The 16,739-nt window shown below is 43.0% G+C and overlaps 1 protein-coding gene across 2 annotated transcripts in view; it reads right to left on the bottom strand.

Annotated features, from left to right (window-relative positions):
- Positions 1 to 3,827: 3,827 nt before the first annotated feature.
- The window catches only part of LOC111854993 (contactin-associated protein-like 2), a 314,095-nt gene continuing 301,183 nt past the window's right edge, over positions 3,828 to 16,739 (bottom strand). For both annotated transcript variants that reach the window (XM_072700030.1, XM_072700031.1), the window contains 3 exons: positions 9,927 to 10,157; positions 7,377 to 7,451; positions 3,828 to 7,262 (listed from right to left, as the gene is read on the bottom strand). In XM_072700030.1, the coding sequence (XP_072556131.1) occupies positions 7,063 to 7,262; positions 7,377 to 7,451; positions 9,927 to 10,157 (506 nt within the window). In that variant the 3' untranslated portion in view covers positions 3,828 to 7,062. The remainder of the gene's footprint in view (positions 7,263 to 7,376; positions 7,452 to 9,926; positions 10,158 to 16,739) is intronic.

The raw sequence follows: 16,739 nt of genomic DNA, 5'->3' as shown, positions 1-16,739 counted from the left end.
AAATGTACTAGCATTCGTCAGCATTGTTTTTAGAGAATATAGAACAGTTTTTTTCCTTAATGGTACAAATGCATATGAACATGAATAATAAAATGAAATGGCCATCGATTCAATATACAAACAATATAAAATGTATAGCTTGAGAAATTATACGGTATATCATTTGGCCAACTAGCCTCATAATATGGCAACAAAAATGCACTTCCATTTTTCAGCACTTAATTGGTTACTCTTTCTTGTTCCTTACGCATGTACTAGCTAATGACCTATACACTGTCAAAGAAGTATAATGAAATTTATTTTCCAGCATATGTAGGCCTACTTCTTTCCAAATATGAAATACGACGCCCCGTACGAAAAAGAATGGCCTCGCGACAGTTTACTAGAGGTTGTGAAGATGTGTTATTCAGTGATTAATTTCAATGACATTCACACGTGGAAATGAAATATATTTTAATATATTGGCCAATAATATATGCCACATATTTGGAACGTAAAGCAGAATGTCAAATCAAAATTTAGATTATACTGTAAGTTAACTAGTTCATACAAGCACAGAAATATGCCATCGTTTCTTTAGTGTTTTTCAACTATAATGGAGTGTTATTATGACATTATGGGTCCAAGGATATCACTGAATTCCCAAAAACAATTGTCATAGACTTCACAGCAAAAGGAAGAAAAAATATGAGGACACCAAGCGGACACGTGAAGATGACGAAATAGGAGAAACAAAAACATCAGCGTGAACAATCGCTACAACTATAGCAACGTCATGAGCACAGCGTTTTGTATCCAAGATTCATAGATTCCGCAAAACCACAAAGGTATGGACTATCGTCGTATTGAGTAATATAAAGTACTTTCAACAACAGTAAAAAGGGAGACTGAACAGTAGGCTACGCCATATTTACTTGTATATAAATAAAATTCTATAAATAAATACGCAAATTCCTAATGAATTCCAGCAACTTTTAAGAAGTGAAGGAAACGCCAGATGCACTTCTGCTTGAGTGCTTACCACACGTATCAAAAACAAGAATACGCATATGTGGATAACTAGTTCAGAATAACCATGCGATACGCACTCCGCATATCAGAATAAAGAAACGATAACATGATGCAGAGAAGGAGAATAACATACAAAGAGAGCATATTGACGATGCAATTTCCCACTTATGGGACTAATAAAGGATTATCTTATCTTATATTCAAATATGACAAGAAAATAAAAGTGTTATGTCGCCATCTTGTGGTTCCGGATACAACTACAATATTATAGAGAACAAAGAAGAGTTAAATGCTTGTGTACTCATATACACTTAATCGTAAATAGCTAAAAACGGCATAAGCATTTTAAAAATATTAGAGTAATTTAATACAGGGGATCATGTCAATAAACTACATAAAATGGACTTCTACTGTATCACAGTCATCGGTCATGATTTTTTTCCTTCGCAGAAAAGGAATATTAAACTTATATTCCAGGACTATGTTTTGAATACTTTAATCGAAATAATTTCAGATGAACACCTTTACCGTAAGTAGTGTTTTATTAATTGTGGGGCTATCTTGTAAAATATGAGCATTCTTGTCTTTGTATTGCAGGCTACACTTTTTCTCTTTTATAATTTAATTATTCTTGACGGATCGTGATGCGTGCTGTGTTAAAAAGAGGTGACAAGTAATTTATGGTAAGGCTCTTTTAATGTTATTACTTAAGACGATACCACATTACATACTTCGGGTAAGGCTCGACAGATTACGTAAGCTCCTTAAGAATATAAAATCAGTTGAAATTACAAACGCCACTCATATTTTTTTTCTCTTTTGATCGTCGACGTTTTCAACAAGTTTGCCCTGTTTATTTTCTTCCAAAGAAGTAAGACATCGGTTAAATATTTCAAGATATTTCATTTAAAAATATGTATAAAGGATTTATAAATAGTCTTCCTTGCTAATTATCCATACTTTTATATATATATATAATATATATATATAAACACATACACTTTGTGCAGTTTCTGGGCACGATGTGATGATCTCATGAATACAGTCTATCAAAATAATGACATAAATTTACTGAATGGCACTTAAACCATGATTCAGATACGTCTGCCAAGTGTATATTGTAGGAAAGTTAAAAAATAATTTCCAAAGAATAATGTATGATCTCCACAACTGTCTGCAGTACAATATGTACATTTTCACATATAGTGCTCATGCTGCCAATAGAAGCAAAAAAAAACAAAATACACAAGTAACTGGAATAAAGTCTTAGCATGAAAGTTAGAAAGACAAAACGTGTAGATAATATACTTCACATATTTATTGAAACCCCACATTATTTATCCTGTTATTCAATTCAGTTTTATATATGTAAAAATCACAGTTTAAATATAAGCTGTACTATATCTATATATGAGGCAAATCCAGTAATTTTATTATTTGAAAAGTTTCCCCCTTTTTCCAACTTTCATATTTACCCTTTCTTGAATATGCTTTTATACCGTGATTCCAACGGATTGTAAGGTACGAGTGACGAAGACGATCTCTGCTGCTGAGGCGGTTGCTTCTCAGAGCCCTGTCAAACATGTGACGTAGTCGGTCAAACAGCAACAAAGTTGCGCTTCCTCCAGCTGATCGTCGCCATGTGGTTAATGGCTGCCTTTTCAAGGGATGTTCTGTACCCAGATCTGGGGACATTGCAAACAAGGCGTACTGCCATGGAACCCACACGGGGGGGGGACCAAGGCTGCAGTTATAATATATATTGGGGGGACATTATGAGCACATCTGAATATTGGGAGGGACGTGTCTCCCCAAATATATATTATAATTACGGCTTGATTACAAACAAACAAGCAAACAAAGCAAACAATGCATATCATCATAATGTCACAACAATAAAGAAAGATAAAGTGATGGGACAGACCATAGCCTGGAGCAAAAATATAATGATAAAGTAAAATGAAGAAAAAACACACAGAGAACAAATGATTCGTCTTATCCACTGGGAAATCATTCCCCAACATAAACTGGAGGATATATAGATCTTCTATAAAATATCTCCTTAAAATATATGTACATAGTAAAACAAGATATCCTACCGGAAATACTATTCTGTAAAATAATAATGTATTTTTCACTTTTTAAAACAAATCTTTTCAAGGGTATAATGACGGACAAGTCATAATCATCATAATTGCTACATTCTATAGAGTTCTAGCACTAACCAAATAATTTAAACACAAACTACAGGCGAGAACAAATACCACACTGTATAAAATATATAAAAATATGACGGTCAGTGGAACTACAACAATTTTCCGGTCGATTAAAAAAAACGAAAAGAAATACCCTTGGACGGGATATTTTATGCCTAGTGAAAACACATGTGTATTTCTTTAAAAAAAAAAATTAAACTGGAGAAGTTTGATTATCTGGACACAGTCAGTTATCAAACCAGTGTTTAAGTTATCTGGGCTGTTTACCTCACCTACTGTTTTTAAACAGATGCATATTTATTTCGATTTGGACAAGTGCGTATAGGAAATGGATGGATGGTTGTAGTTTATCAATCTTGTGTAAAATACGTACAGGCCATACTCGAGTAAAGAGAACGGTTGTATTTCGTTTAAATATATTATTGAAACCCTTCAAATAATCCAACTGAGACCTGATATATTGAGAAACCTTAAACCTCTTGTAAAAATACTGATAAATGCAACTGACTATGCTACTGATAATACTTTCTATAAAACACATGCATATAATTGCATTTTGACCGAGTTGTAACATAACAAAAACCAAATATACTCAAGCGAGATTTTTTGCCAATGTTTTTTATTTCTTACTTAAGTGCTTTAGTTGACAGTCGTAATGTCATAATATGTCATGGTCATTCCACATGTGCTTCACAGAAAATAATACCAGTCTAAACATAATTGTTTAATAATTGTTTTCTGTGTTCTGGAATGTGAGTTACACTCCTGTATTTGGGGACAATAGTGACATAACTAGTATTATGACTGTGGCCTGTAGCTGCAGTTTTCAGTCGTCACCCCATTCCTTAGTGGCCTCTAAGCTAAAAGAGAATGCAAATATGTTTAATGAAAGAACACATAGATGACCGATTCCAAAATCCCTTATTCCCCCACTGACAAACAGCAGAAACACAATTATTATCATTCAACAGGGATATGTTTCCCAAGAGCATAGTTGCTAAAAATGGTAACAATTTACACAGTTGGAATCATGCAACTAAGTGGATCCAACTGCGCAAGTTACTAAAGGGAGCTTCTGGGAAAGACACCCCAGGGTGGTCTGAAAATGTTCTGCTTAAGTTTCTGTTTATGTTCCTCATCGGCGAAATGAGAGGAACTGTGATTAACTTCATGTGCCACAGTCACGATGGACATGTTTTGCTCAGTAAGTGCATAAGAGATGCTCTCGTCCTGATTGCCACCAGGGTCCTACAGGACAGGCTAACTGTCAATGACCAGCTAAATGGAACTGGCACTGATTTATGTAAGTCGTCCGGGATTTTTGAAGCCTTTAATTAAGGTACCACCTGCAAGGGACCCGCCTGAGCTGGCATAAGTGTGATCCTGCAGTGTGAGTTCTCTTGTGTCTCAGGAGAGTGTGGTTGTGCTGCCTTGAAACGGGGCCGTATTGATGCAGAAGTCGGATCTTGTTATGAGATCTTGGTGGAGATTGGCAGGGCCGAGCAGCTGGAGTGACATCCTGAACTGGTCATAGCTAAACAAGGGGAGGTCCATCAGGGGACCCATCTGCTGTAGTACCAGGTGGTACTTCGGATGCAGAATGTGTGTGTGTGGGGTGCGTGATATCAAATGGCAGGCATGCCTCTGCACTCGTGGGAGTTTTACTTACACAGAATTGTTCTGAGGGTAGAACGAAAAATGATTGCTTCAGAGAGATAACCAATCAGATTGTAGAGGAGGTGGGTACAAGCAACTGGAGGAGGTAGGACCAAGACATCTGATTGGTTGGACCCACCTCCTCTACAATCTGATTGGTTATCTCCCTAAACCAATCTTTATTCCTTCTGCCCTCAGAATTTTTTTTGTGTAAATAAAACACCCATGAGCTGCCTCTGCCAGGGCAGAGATAAGAGCAGACACACAGCTCAGCCAGTGCATTCTAGAAAGAAAAGGGAAGCCGTGCCCCCATTTTACCCGTATAAACCTAGGGGGGGCTCATCGCTTGTGGCAGTTTTACTTACACAAAAAAAATGTTCTATGGGGAGAATGAAAAAAGGATTGGTTCAGAGAAATAACCAATCAGATTGTAAAGGAGGTTGGTCCAAACAACTAGGAGAGACTGATTGGTTGGTCCTGCCTCCTCTAGTTGCTTGGACCTACCTTCTGTTCGATATGATTAGTTATCTCTCTGAACCAATCATTTTTCCTGCTGCTTTCAGATGATTTTGTTTTAGTAAAATTCCCATGAGCGGGCTCATTGCAGTGTGAACGGCGCATTGTCCACCAAACAAGAACATCAGATGAAAACATTTATTGACTGCTAATGATATGTGCTGCAATACTCAGTTTGCCTTGCTCTCCCATGCTACCGCGCCCATCCATTGCAATCGGCTTGAATTCACATCCACTTTTCAATAGCACAGGCTCATGAGCACCAAGAGCTTTGAGGGTGTTCCCAGGAATGACAGGGAAATATGGGGGGGGGGATGGACCTCTTTACAGGCATGGCATTCAAGACAGGATGGGCTTAGCAGTGCAACAGTGATGCTGACTAATATCCACATTTTACTCAAATTTTTGGTAAATTCTGGAAGTGGAACATTAGAATGGCAAATATTTCACGTACTTCTTAGACGGTTCATTTAGATGATGGAATAAAATCAAAACAATGTAAGGCCCCTAAGCGTAATTGCTCTCCAGTCACTTGTGCAGCGTCTGCTACATACGGAGATATATTACACCAGCTTTGTCCGCAACATTCTTATCGTCAGAACAAATTCAAGGAGATATAGATTTTCAGATATGGAGCCACGCATTTGTCCAAAAACAAGAGGAATCACTAGGGTGGTAAAATTCATGCAGATGGTCCACAGACACAATGAAACTGAGCATAACGCAAATGTGTAAAGTAAATATAAACAGACAATACAAAAAACACTCCTTCGAATAAATGTCCTATATAAACCCTGCGCCCTTTTTGTGTTTCACTTCTCTGAACCCCTTACGCTTGTATGGTGTAAAGCCGCAGACAGGTCTAAGTGGCTGAATTCCAAAGCAGGGTACTGGACTTGTCCAATTTCTTGGTTCACGTGTGACTGTGGAACTTGGCACACAGTTTCTCTAGTTATGTAAACCTCCCAAAAAATCTAAAAAAAACGACAGTTTCACATAAAAAAAAAAATCTTAAAAAACTATTTTTGGCAAATAAAAAGTGCACCATCTATAGAAACAGGAATGTTCTCCAAAGACAGAATCAGTGATGTTTGCTGGATGAGCCTAATGACAGTTCAACGCCACCTTGAACCAAGCGACCATATTTAACCTTTCAGAACTGACCAATATCTATACGAATACATTTTAGTCCTGTATGTGCTATACATCTCTATTTTCCACATGTATCATTTGCAAAACAAAAATATTCAGCATCTCCCTGCTGGAAAACCTCCTACTATACTGTTCTCTGTACTGAAAACTCACTCAGAAGCTTCTGGAAGAAAATCAAATGTGCGATGTATATCTAAGATGCCTAGGTGTGAAATGAATAATAGAGCACTGCAGATCCGTCCGGTGGTGACTGGATGTGCTTACAATGTGACACGAATACTGATATGACACCTCAGACTCCAAAACATGCCGCAACATTAAAGATAGGCCGGCCACAATACAAAAGTCACTCAACAGGGAAAACTCAGCATTCCTCAAATTTTCTGCTCGTCCCAGTCTTCAGAAGCTTATTGGAAAGTGTGCAGAGTTTTTGAAGCCCACCTCCGCCCCCCCCCCAGCCTATGCACACGTCCTTCTCTCTCTCTCTCTCTCTCTCTCTCGCATTGTCCTGTTAGATGAACCACTCCTTCTTGCTCTCGTCTATGGTCTCCGTGAAAGTAGGATCATGGCCTATGATGGCGGCATCGCCGTTGTCCGCGGTCTCTGCCCCCTTGGCCTCGTTGGTGTGGTAGGTGCCTTTGTGACGGAACATGTAGCGGATCAGGAACACCAGCGTGCAGAGGATTGTGAAGATCACCACGGCGATGACACCTGCACGGGGGGGGGATGGAACCAAGTCATTTGTCAACATCGGACAACGTATCAGATGATATTGTTGTTCAGTCACCAGACAAAACTGGACATTCGATACAGAATTAAACCCGCCTCCAATTATTGCAGAATTCCTGTTCACTCCATCGGGTATAACCCGCTCCTCATTGAATGGGAAGTCGGCACCAGCTGAAAAATAATACAAAGAAAAACAGTAAAAACATATTTCAGTTTTTTTTTCCCCCAAATAATTCTCTCTCCAAAATGATATTTTAAGTCATTCTGAAAACCGTGTAATCTTCTCACTCGGGAAAATTCAACTAAGCTGTCACCTGTCTTATGGCTTCAGATGAATAGAAAGTCCGCTTTACGTCTCGCAGAAGGAGCATATCAGGATGTAACGGTGAGTCACAAACACTGACTTCCCGTCTCCAAATCCTCGGCTAGCGGCCACATACACGCCACTGCTTTGCAGGTAGTCAAAAGCATTACAGAATAAAATCAACACAAAGCCTGCGCTACACTGGGTTGTGCGATTACCATAAAACCCGATTGAACAATCTCCGCAGGCTTAACCCATGAAAGAACATAACAAGGCAATTAGTTATTCTGTTCCCTCTATTTTTTTTTAAGAACCGAGCCTGCCCAGACTGCAGAAATTCACATCTGATTAGCAGCGAGAGAGATCACTGCCAGACGGTCTGTGGGGAGCATGTCATGGGTGGGGGGGGGGGGGTGGATCAGAGTGGCATTCTGGGTAATCAGCAATGCAGAGAAAGCGAGGGACGGGCAGTGATGGAGAACCAGGCTTTAATCTCTCTGCCACCTGACGTTCCAAAGCCAACCCAAATCAGAGGGGGGGGGGGGGGGGGGGCTGTGGGGTATGACAGCCCTCTGTGGCTTTTTAGTGGCGTTTGGATGAAATGGAGCGCGGTCGTTCCTTAAACCGTGGCGTGAAAGGAATGCAGCCCCAACAGAGACTTGGGTATCGTCCAGACCCTGCTGCGGCTCAGTCACATGAGAGCCACAAGAAACGGGTGTGGCTTTAAAGTATATCTGTCAGTGGACTGCTGCTTACATGGGCAGTCATATGTCATGTGTTTGTTTAAGTGTAGCTTTCCACTAGCTAGCTGAAGCGTGTCTGTGCATCGCGCCTCCTAATTAAGTATCACAACACTGTAATTACCCTCACATGGCATGGAAATGTCCAGCGAGATCACGTCTAGTGTGAAATGTCATCCTAACACCTCCCGGGCGGAGTATAACCTTCAGGTCTACAGGGCGACGCTTTTAACATTCATCTCTTTACAGAAACATGCATCACGTCCCACAAGAACCTAAAAATGTCAGCAAGGAACTACGGGCTACAAACTACTGCTCGTGACTAAGGCAAAACAGACTTGTACAAAAAAATATCCAAGATACATCCAGTTTACAGAAACGCTAATGTATGAAGGTGACATTTTGCTATAAGGTGTGTTGAATGTTATGGGAAGGTAAATCCGACTTACGTAAAATTTGACTTACGTAATGGTTTGTGGAACAGGTGGCTTACATCAGTCAAGGACTGCCTGTATATGAAGCAGTGAATGAGCAGGTGTGAGTCTGCACCCGGTCCACTTAGTGCCAAGGCTGCGGGCTCTCCAGGCCGGGAGCAGGAGGAGAACACAACCTAGCTTATGGAGCGCTAACGCTCCCACGGCTAAGAAGCTGGCCTCGACCCAAGCGCACACAGTCAAGCACGGGCCAGAGTTGCACTAATCCACCACACCGACCTGTCCCCCACAACCCAGGCCACTGCAGGGCAGCAACAGTGTGTACCAAGGCTCGCGGAACACAGAGCGCAAAAACACAAGCAACAAAAAACTGTTCGCACAACCAGTAGGAAAAAAACATATAAACATAATCCTATCTGACCCCTGCAGAAAGAGACAGATTTAGGAACTGTGCTTAGCCATGTTGAATCACCAATGAGTAACTGGTTTCTAACTGCAATGCAAACAGCACACAAAACAATAAAGCTAATAGCGTGTTGCTATAAACTGCGACATCAACTGGGAGACAGAGGCCTACAAATCTTCTGTCTTAGGCAAATGCTTCACCGTGCAGCTCATTTAAGCTTTCGATCAATAGGATCGAAGGACTGCAGCAGACTTCTAAAGGGGAACAGTGTCGGCTAAGGAAAGGGAACTAGGTACTGCAAAGATGCTATTAATTATCTACCTGTCACCGTCTTAAGGGTCAGAGGAGCTTCAGCCTCACAAATTAAGACAAGAAAAATGATGAACGGCTGTTTGATTGATTTGACTCAGTTGAGCGTGTAACAGTCAGGGATGTAGAGAGGTTTGGGTTGGGTAGCATTTTTGAAACGGTTAATGACAAGGGACGGTAGTGTGCAGGTCACACGGTGCACCAAAGCTGTGACATTTGCACTTCAGATAGCAAAATTTCTCTGGAAACTCTGCGGTAAAGATACCACAGCTCCACAGCTGAACATGGAGCCTCTTTCGGCCCAATCCGTGTTTAGAACATCCAAAATATCCAAATGGCTGAAAAGTGGAATTTCAGCGCAAACAACAACCTTGTTTATATACCACAACTTGTGTTGTTAGATAATGAATCAGAAAACTCCTACCTGAATGAATGAATGAATCAGACTCCTACCTGAGTCCAGGCGCCAGGGGTCCGTGGCGGCAGACATTGGTGGGATGGTGAGAGGGGAGGCCCCACAGTTAGATTCCACCAGCTTCCCTTGAACGGAGACGGGGGCGGCAATTTGCGACCTCAGAGCGGCCTTCAGGGGGGCGATGCCGTTGAACTGCACCCGTGAAAAACAGCCCACAAAGCCTGGCGTGTTGTACCTCTCGATGAGAACAGGGTCGATGTGTCCGGTTTCTGCCAGGGGGGAGGGCGAGACAAGCGAAGTAAGTCAAACCGAAAACCCAACTGGGTAGGTCAACTAGCACAAACACGTCGGCTGTCAACCAAGCCATGTCTCCAAAATCTGCACCAACGGAATGGACTTGGGTGAAATGAAGATGCTGAAGCGGCTGTATCACTTACCATGTGGTGCCAATTCATAATCTCTGACCATCAGATTGTCCTCAATTGATTTATACGCATTTCATATTAGTTTTCTGTGGCCTGCCCCCTGACAGGAATCCAATTACACCACCATAAGGGGCTGGACGTTTCATGGACATATGTAACTTGTGTAGATGTTATCTCAAACGCCCCATCTAAAGCCCTGGAAAAGGCTCCAACATTATCATGTGAATGACTTATTGTCTGTTGACAGGAAAACACTTCTACGCATTGCAAATTGCATCTTGTCTGGCTGTCATATTATAATCTACTTGAGGGAAAAAGACAAAAGGGGCGCATGAGCTGCATCTGATTTTCAGGCTTTTAGCATATATGCTATTGATTACAAAATGTGAATAATTATCGTTCTCCTTCTCAAGCAGACGGGGAGCCAGCAAAGGCTGCACTGATCTTCCAGCCCCTTATCCTGTCCCAGACAGCAGCTGGGATGGGTTGGGATGCCAGTCCATTGCGAGGCGCGCACACACACACACACACACACACACACACACGTTTGTAGTCAATCCTAACAATGACCACCTCAACCCCTACCCAGCCATAACCATAACTAAGCAAACAAAATGCAAGACTTTTGGCATTTTTTGTTTTTTGATTGCAGTCACGGATTTATGAAAATGAGTTTCCCCTTGTGGGGACAGAAAAAATAGTTTGAACAATGTCAAAATAACAGGTTTTTATCACAGTGTGGGGACATTTGCTCCCGACTATGTAATATACATATAACTGCTCCCCCCCCCCCCACACACACACTATAGGCTAACTAACAGCAGTCTTAGGATGCAAACCCTCATGACCCAGTGAAAATTCCATACACACAGAGCTGAGGTGCAGGGGGTCGAGGCTACAGCCCCCCCACCCACCACCCCCTGAGCTATCATGCCACCAGCCTAATTCATCATTTCCTTTTTTTGTCTCATCCATTCCTACTTCCGTATGTGATTTTTCCCCTTTTCCTCTGTTTCCCAGGTCAGACCAGTCCAATAATATTTTGCAGCCTTGCGGACTTACAGATCAGCAACAGCAGCCCATGTGAGCGTCGTCTCTGCACTTTCTGCCATTGGTGCCAAACATGATCCATTCACATGAATGAGACAATATATCCTTTTTGCTGATTGATGGGGAGAGTCCCATCGATAGCATATTTTGAGTTGGGGGGTTGGGGAATGCAATGTGTATTGAAATACGAGACGAATCACATATTTTTGTGGATCGATACGTGACAGCATTTTATTTCTCAATACGATCCCGTAATAAAACCTTGGCGTTCTGTGGCCCAGTGGGAACATTAGGGGTTGTGAAGCCCTAATATAGAGGATGCTGATTTAATCAGACTCATTGTCACCTGTATGACATCTGTGGTCATACGGGTCACTGAAAATGCTGAATGGGCTTGGCTTGTGGTTACTCAGTAAGAGATGGATGAGACACCTCGATAAAGTTCCCTGGCTGGCGGGTCTCAAAAGAATTCTCTTTGTAGTGTTTCCCTGATTGGTGGTTTTCAATTTCAGATGAGTTCCCTTATTAGCATCGCCCGACTGATCGTTCAGTTTCACTGTTGTTCTTTCCAATTACACAATGCTGTATTGCATTTTGTTAAGGCAAAATCTGTTAACCATGCCAGGTTGACTAAAGAACAGTTCTGGTCAGCTTGTGAGACTGCGAGTTAGAACCAAAGACCTTTCACTCAAAATATAACTATAAAACAGGGTTCCGGGTTTCAAGAATAAATTATCCTTCCTTATTTTGTTATATTAATTTTCCTCACTTGGTTTGAAATAATCACTCCAAATTGGACACATAAACAAATCCAAGTTTCCCAAGATGGCATCCATTGCACTCTGCAAGCATTACACATTTGCAGTCAAGAGGTTACTTATGAACACCTGAGAAATAAATTAACGCTTCGGACCCGATTCTCAGCACTGGCACACATTTCCATTCTAAATCGACCCAAGCAATTCATTATAAAACGCTGATCGCATGGACAGCAGAGAAACCGCTCCCAGTGCAGTCATTTAATCTGCTGTGGTGCGCACTGATATACACCAAGTTTGACACAGCACTTTCCTTTAATTCAGATATGATTTTAGTATTTATAAAACCCCCTATAGATACCCCAGTCATGAAACAATGGGAGCCTTTGGTCTGCATTTCTGGTCCTGGTTTATGGAGAAGTGCATTTTTTATTTTTTTTTTACCCTGGGGACTGTTGATTATGCAGAAGTCTGCCGATTCAAAGTAGGGGGGTCCCTGACCCACAAGCCTGTCTGAACTCTGAATTCACAAATTCTAATCAGAACTGTTGTGGGGGAAAAAACACACATTAAACCTCGAGGAAGCCAGCAGCATTCATTTTTAATTTTGCTGGCGTGTGGAATACATTAATTCAAATTAAAACAAATTGGACATCTGGGGTCTCTGTCCATCCCCCCACAGGTGCAAAACGCTGGCTGATTAATTGTGCGACAGCCCTATTGTACGTGCTGGCTGAATGGGGGGACACGCCGGAGGGGGGGGCGAAGGTGATATAGGTCCGGGTGGAGGTTGTCGGGGTCGACGGGGGGTGGGGGAGAGATTAAAAGGGGTTACCATGGAAACAAATAGACGCTTATCATGCCAGAGAGTGACAGACCCTCAAGAATGGACAAGTGTGAAAATGAGAAGCACAGGCGTAGCATTACACTGGCATTTCACGACTCTTGTGTGTGAAGCGTAGCTAGTAGCCTTGTTAGTAACATGTAACCTATTCTGCTGCCATTTAGGCGTGTGAAACGAAGCCTGGGTCACGCTTGCGTTTGCCGCGGGGCATCTTCTCCTTTTGTATAACTGCATGATGGTTCTGAATGGTAATGAACACCAGCAACCCTTATAATGGCCGTCAGGCAAGTGGTGGCAGGACTAACGGAGTCAGAGTAACACTACTGAGCTGCCAGCGGAGACCCTGACTGGGAGTGACCGGTGCCCCTTTCCCTGTAATGAATGGCACGTTTGGTCAGCGCCCCCCCCCCCCGGGGAACGGCTCCCATTTCTGACCCCCGGGTAGGACCCTCTGCCGCCCACTTTCCCCCCAGCATCGCCGCACCTGCCCGAGGCATGGAGGCAGCCAAGTGACAGTGTGGGACGGGATTCAGGAAGAGCCCGCGAGAGGCGAAGGGCAAGCTGAGAGGGCGCTCACAAGTTAGCGCCCGGAGCACGCCGCTCGTCACGTCTGCAGGCACCACACTCAATCCTGATTGGACATTAGACGTGCTTTAAAGACCCAGAAGGAGCTACAATATATTAGAAAAGTGACAGAAGATGTGGAAGCCTTGCACAAATACCTGCGGCACACAAACCCCCCAGCCCCCCCCCCCCCCCCGCCCCCACTCACACACGCACACACACACACACACACATGCACACACACACAGACCACTCAGACATCCGCAAACCCCCTTTACTGCAGAAAACGATGGCTGCCGTTACCTCTCTGTGCGGCTCCTCGTTCAGCTCCGTTCTCCCCCTCTCCCTCTCTCTGCTTGCTCTCGCTTGTCTTCCCGCGGCTCGCTGATGCTGCCCGATGCGACCGCCCCGTGCCTCCCGTTAGCTCTGCCTCCGCCTGTCTGCCCTCCGCCTCAGAATGCAGCATGCGCGTCCGCTACAGCCCCGCCTCCTGGGAAAGCCTGGATCCCGGATGCGGATCGGGAGCCAGCCAAACCCCCGCTAGCAGCTCGGTAATGCGTAGCTATGCGGCCCAAGTGGCTGCCAGCAGAACCAAACAACCCTGAACAAATCTTGTTTTTATTCTGGACTAATAGCAAAAATAAAATGCGGATCTTATCATTCTCAGAAATGTCATTCATAGATGAACAGTAGCTAAACTAAACAATAAATAGCATATTTTGTGATATTTTTGATTATCTTTCACAAGGGGCGGTGGGTCAGCTTTACTTTGTAACCTTCATTATTTATATGATTACTCTAATTCATTCTGCGCTGCCAACCTCTGGCCTTTCACGGTATAACTCCTGATCCCCGCTGCGGTCGGGCTGAGATCATGTGACCGCTGGCTTGTTATATGACCTTTAGCTGAAAGTAAATATCCCTTTGTGGCTGCCTGGCTGGGCATTTTAGTGCAGGGTGATCAGAGTCATCAAGGCAGGATGATGGGACATCATCAGTCACGCTGTGTGGCCCCCGCTCTGATGCTGGGGGGCACAGATTCCAGAAGCTTCAGTGTGACCTGTATTTTCATCATAGCTTCTGATCTCTTTAATAAGCCCATGATGCTGATATTTAAATTCTGCATGATTTATTCAATGGGTACGACTCATGATTCTGAACAATCGCTGTACTCAGAAAACCCTCATTAATGATGCGTGATTTCTGACCTATCCATTAATACTGACTGACATTTATGAATAGCATGAAATGTGATTTTCTTAAACCTGCCTTTATACATGTTCTTCAACACATGCACGACCATCGTGGGGACTTCCCATGGACTCTCACTTTCATAATTCCTAAAAGGAGCTCCACAAGTTACTAAAATATACAAGATTTGCTGGAAAAAAAAAAAATTAGGCACATTTAGTTCATTATTAAAAAAATGGCATTTTGCCAAATAGTCTTCAGGGCTTCCTATCCTTGTTTTTATTCCTGTTTCCCTTCCTATCCTCTTTATCCATTTTGGGGGAAGTTTTCCAAATAGATCCGGAAAATGTCACATGCTGCTTTATGACAGCCTGAGGGGAGATTCATACAGTGGATAAGGGGCGGGGCTATGTAAATTAGTCTGGACCACAATGACATCACTCTACAAAGATCAATGGTGGCTCATTTGTCCATCCAATCACATTTTAAGGTGTGTCAGTCACAGGGAAAGGTACCCTAACACACTTATATGTTCAGTAGATCAGTGATGTTATGAGAGCTGATAAGAGGCGGGGCTATGTAAATTAGCCTGGACCACGATGACATCACTCCACAAAGATCAATGGTGGCTCATTTGTCCATCCAATCACATTTAAAGGTGTGCCTGTCATGGGGAAAGGTATCCTAACATTCTTACATGTTCAGTTTATCAGTGATGTTATTTTAAAACACAGTTTATTCATGTATTCTGTAGATGTTTTTCTGCTTATTTTATTTGTTGACACAGAGTATTTACTTACATTAAGTACTCTTCCTCTGTGCCTGACCTAGAGTGAAAAAGCATCACAACTCACTTTTCATAGTTGCTGCTGAACACAGTGATCTCAGGGTAAGATTTAAATGACTTTAATTCCGCCGGGATTCCTATGACGCCTCAGAGGAAAATCCAGGCGATGAATGCAGACGGTGGAGGAACGGTCAGCTAAATTCTACCTGTGATCTAAGACCGGGGGTGTCTGCCGGCCCCAATATAGAGGTGGGAACGGAAGGCTTTCATTGGGCTCGGTGCCCGGATCTTTCAGATGACAGGTGAAGATGAATTGCATGGCAGCTGAACACATGGGAAGCGGCTTCTACCTTAAAACACATATGAGCCTTGCTGGCCGTCTGTGCGTGGGAGTATTACTGTAGTGTTAGCAACAGCGAAGGTGAAGACCCTTAACAGTGGAGAGGTTCTGCATACAGTCTAAGTGTTGCTGTAAATAGCACGCTAAGTATTGCCCCTTGTAGCACAATGCCACAGCACTTTACTGTTAACATTGAAATGTGCACCATTAGTGACAATGTCAATTAATCTGCAGCACAAGGTATTCCTGAGATATCAGAAGTATACTCATCATCATCAGTCATGGTATTATGTTTGCGGTAGACTAGCACAAATTTTAAATTGAAATTTTCAGCTATTCAGCCTTTAATTAGGGTGCCGACGTGAACGAATCTAGTATTTTTAACACGCGACAAATGCAGCTCACTCAGCAGCGTGAAAAGCACGCCGCGCAGGTGAGGAGACGGCAGCTTAAATGCTCGCAGAGCCACTTTATTTCTGTTATCGCGGACGATCACAAAGGCCTCACGACAGCCTCTCGCTCACTTTGTGGCACGTGCAGATATGAGCGGCTGCGGAAGATCCTCCTGGCTCAGCAGAGTGATTTAACGCCTGCTGGTGAGCAGACAGACATGCGGTTGGGAGATAACCACTCTCAGACCCTCTGTCTTTCATTACAAAGGGACCCTCCCCCTTCCCTTTCCATCGGGTTGCTTTGACGCATTCGTATTTATTTTCATATGACAGTTAAACAGATACGCGGTGCACCCTGCAGACTACGGAGAGCTGCACAGGCATTTCCTGTTCTTAACCGAGCTGCGTTAGCAACACTGCTTTGCGAAAGATGCACAGAGTGATAGAGAATGACAGGCAGACTCAGCTGGGTGAAACGCATCAGTTCGGTCCAAGAGCGC

The sequence above is a fragment of the Paramormyrops kingsleyae genome, chromosome 15 (genome assembly GCF_048594095.1).
Source record: "Paramormyrops kingsleyae isolate MSU_618 chromosome 15, PKINGS_0.4, whole genome shotgun sequence".
NCBI lineage: Eukaryota > Metazoa > Chordata > Actinopteri > Osteoglossiformes > Mormyridae > Paramormyrops > Paramormyrops kingsleyae.
The sequence above is the reverse complement of the archived record's forward strand: the minus strand, read 5'-3'. Positions and strand labels throughout refer to the sequence as shown.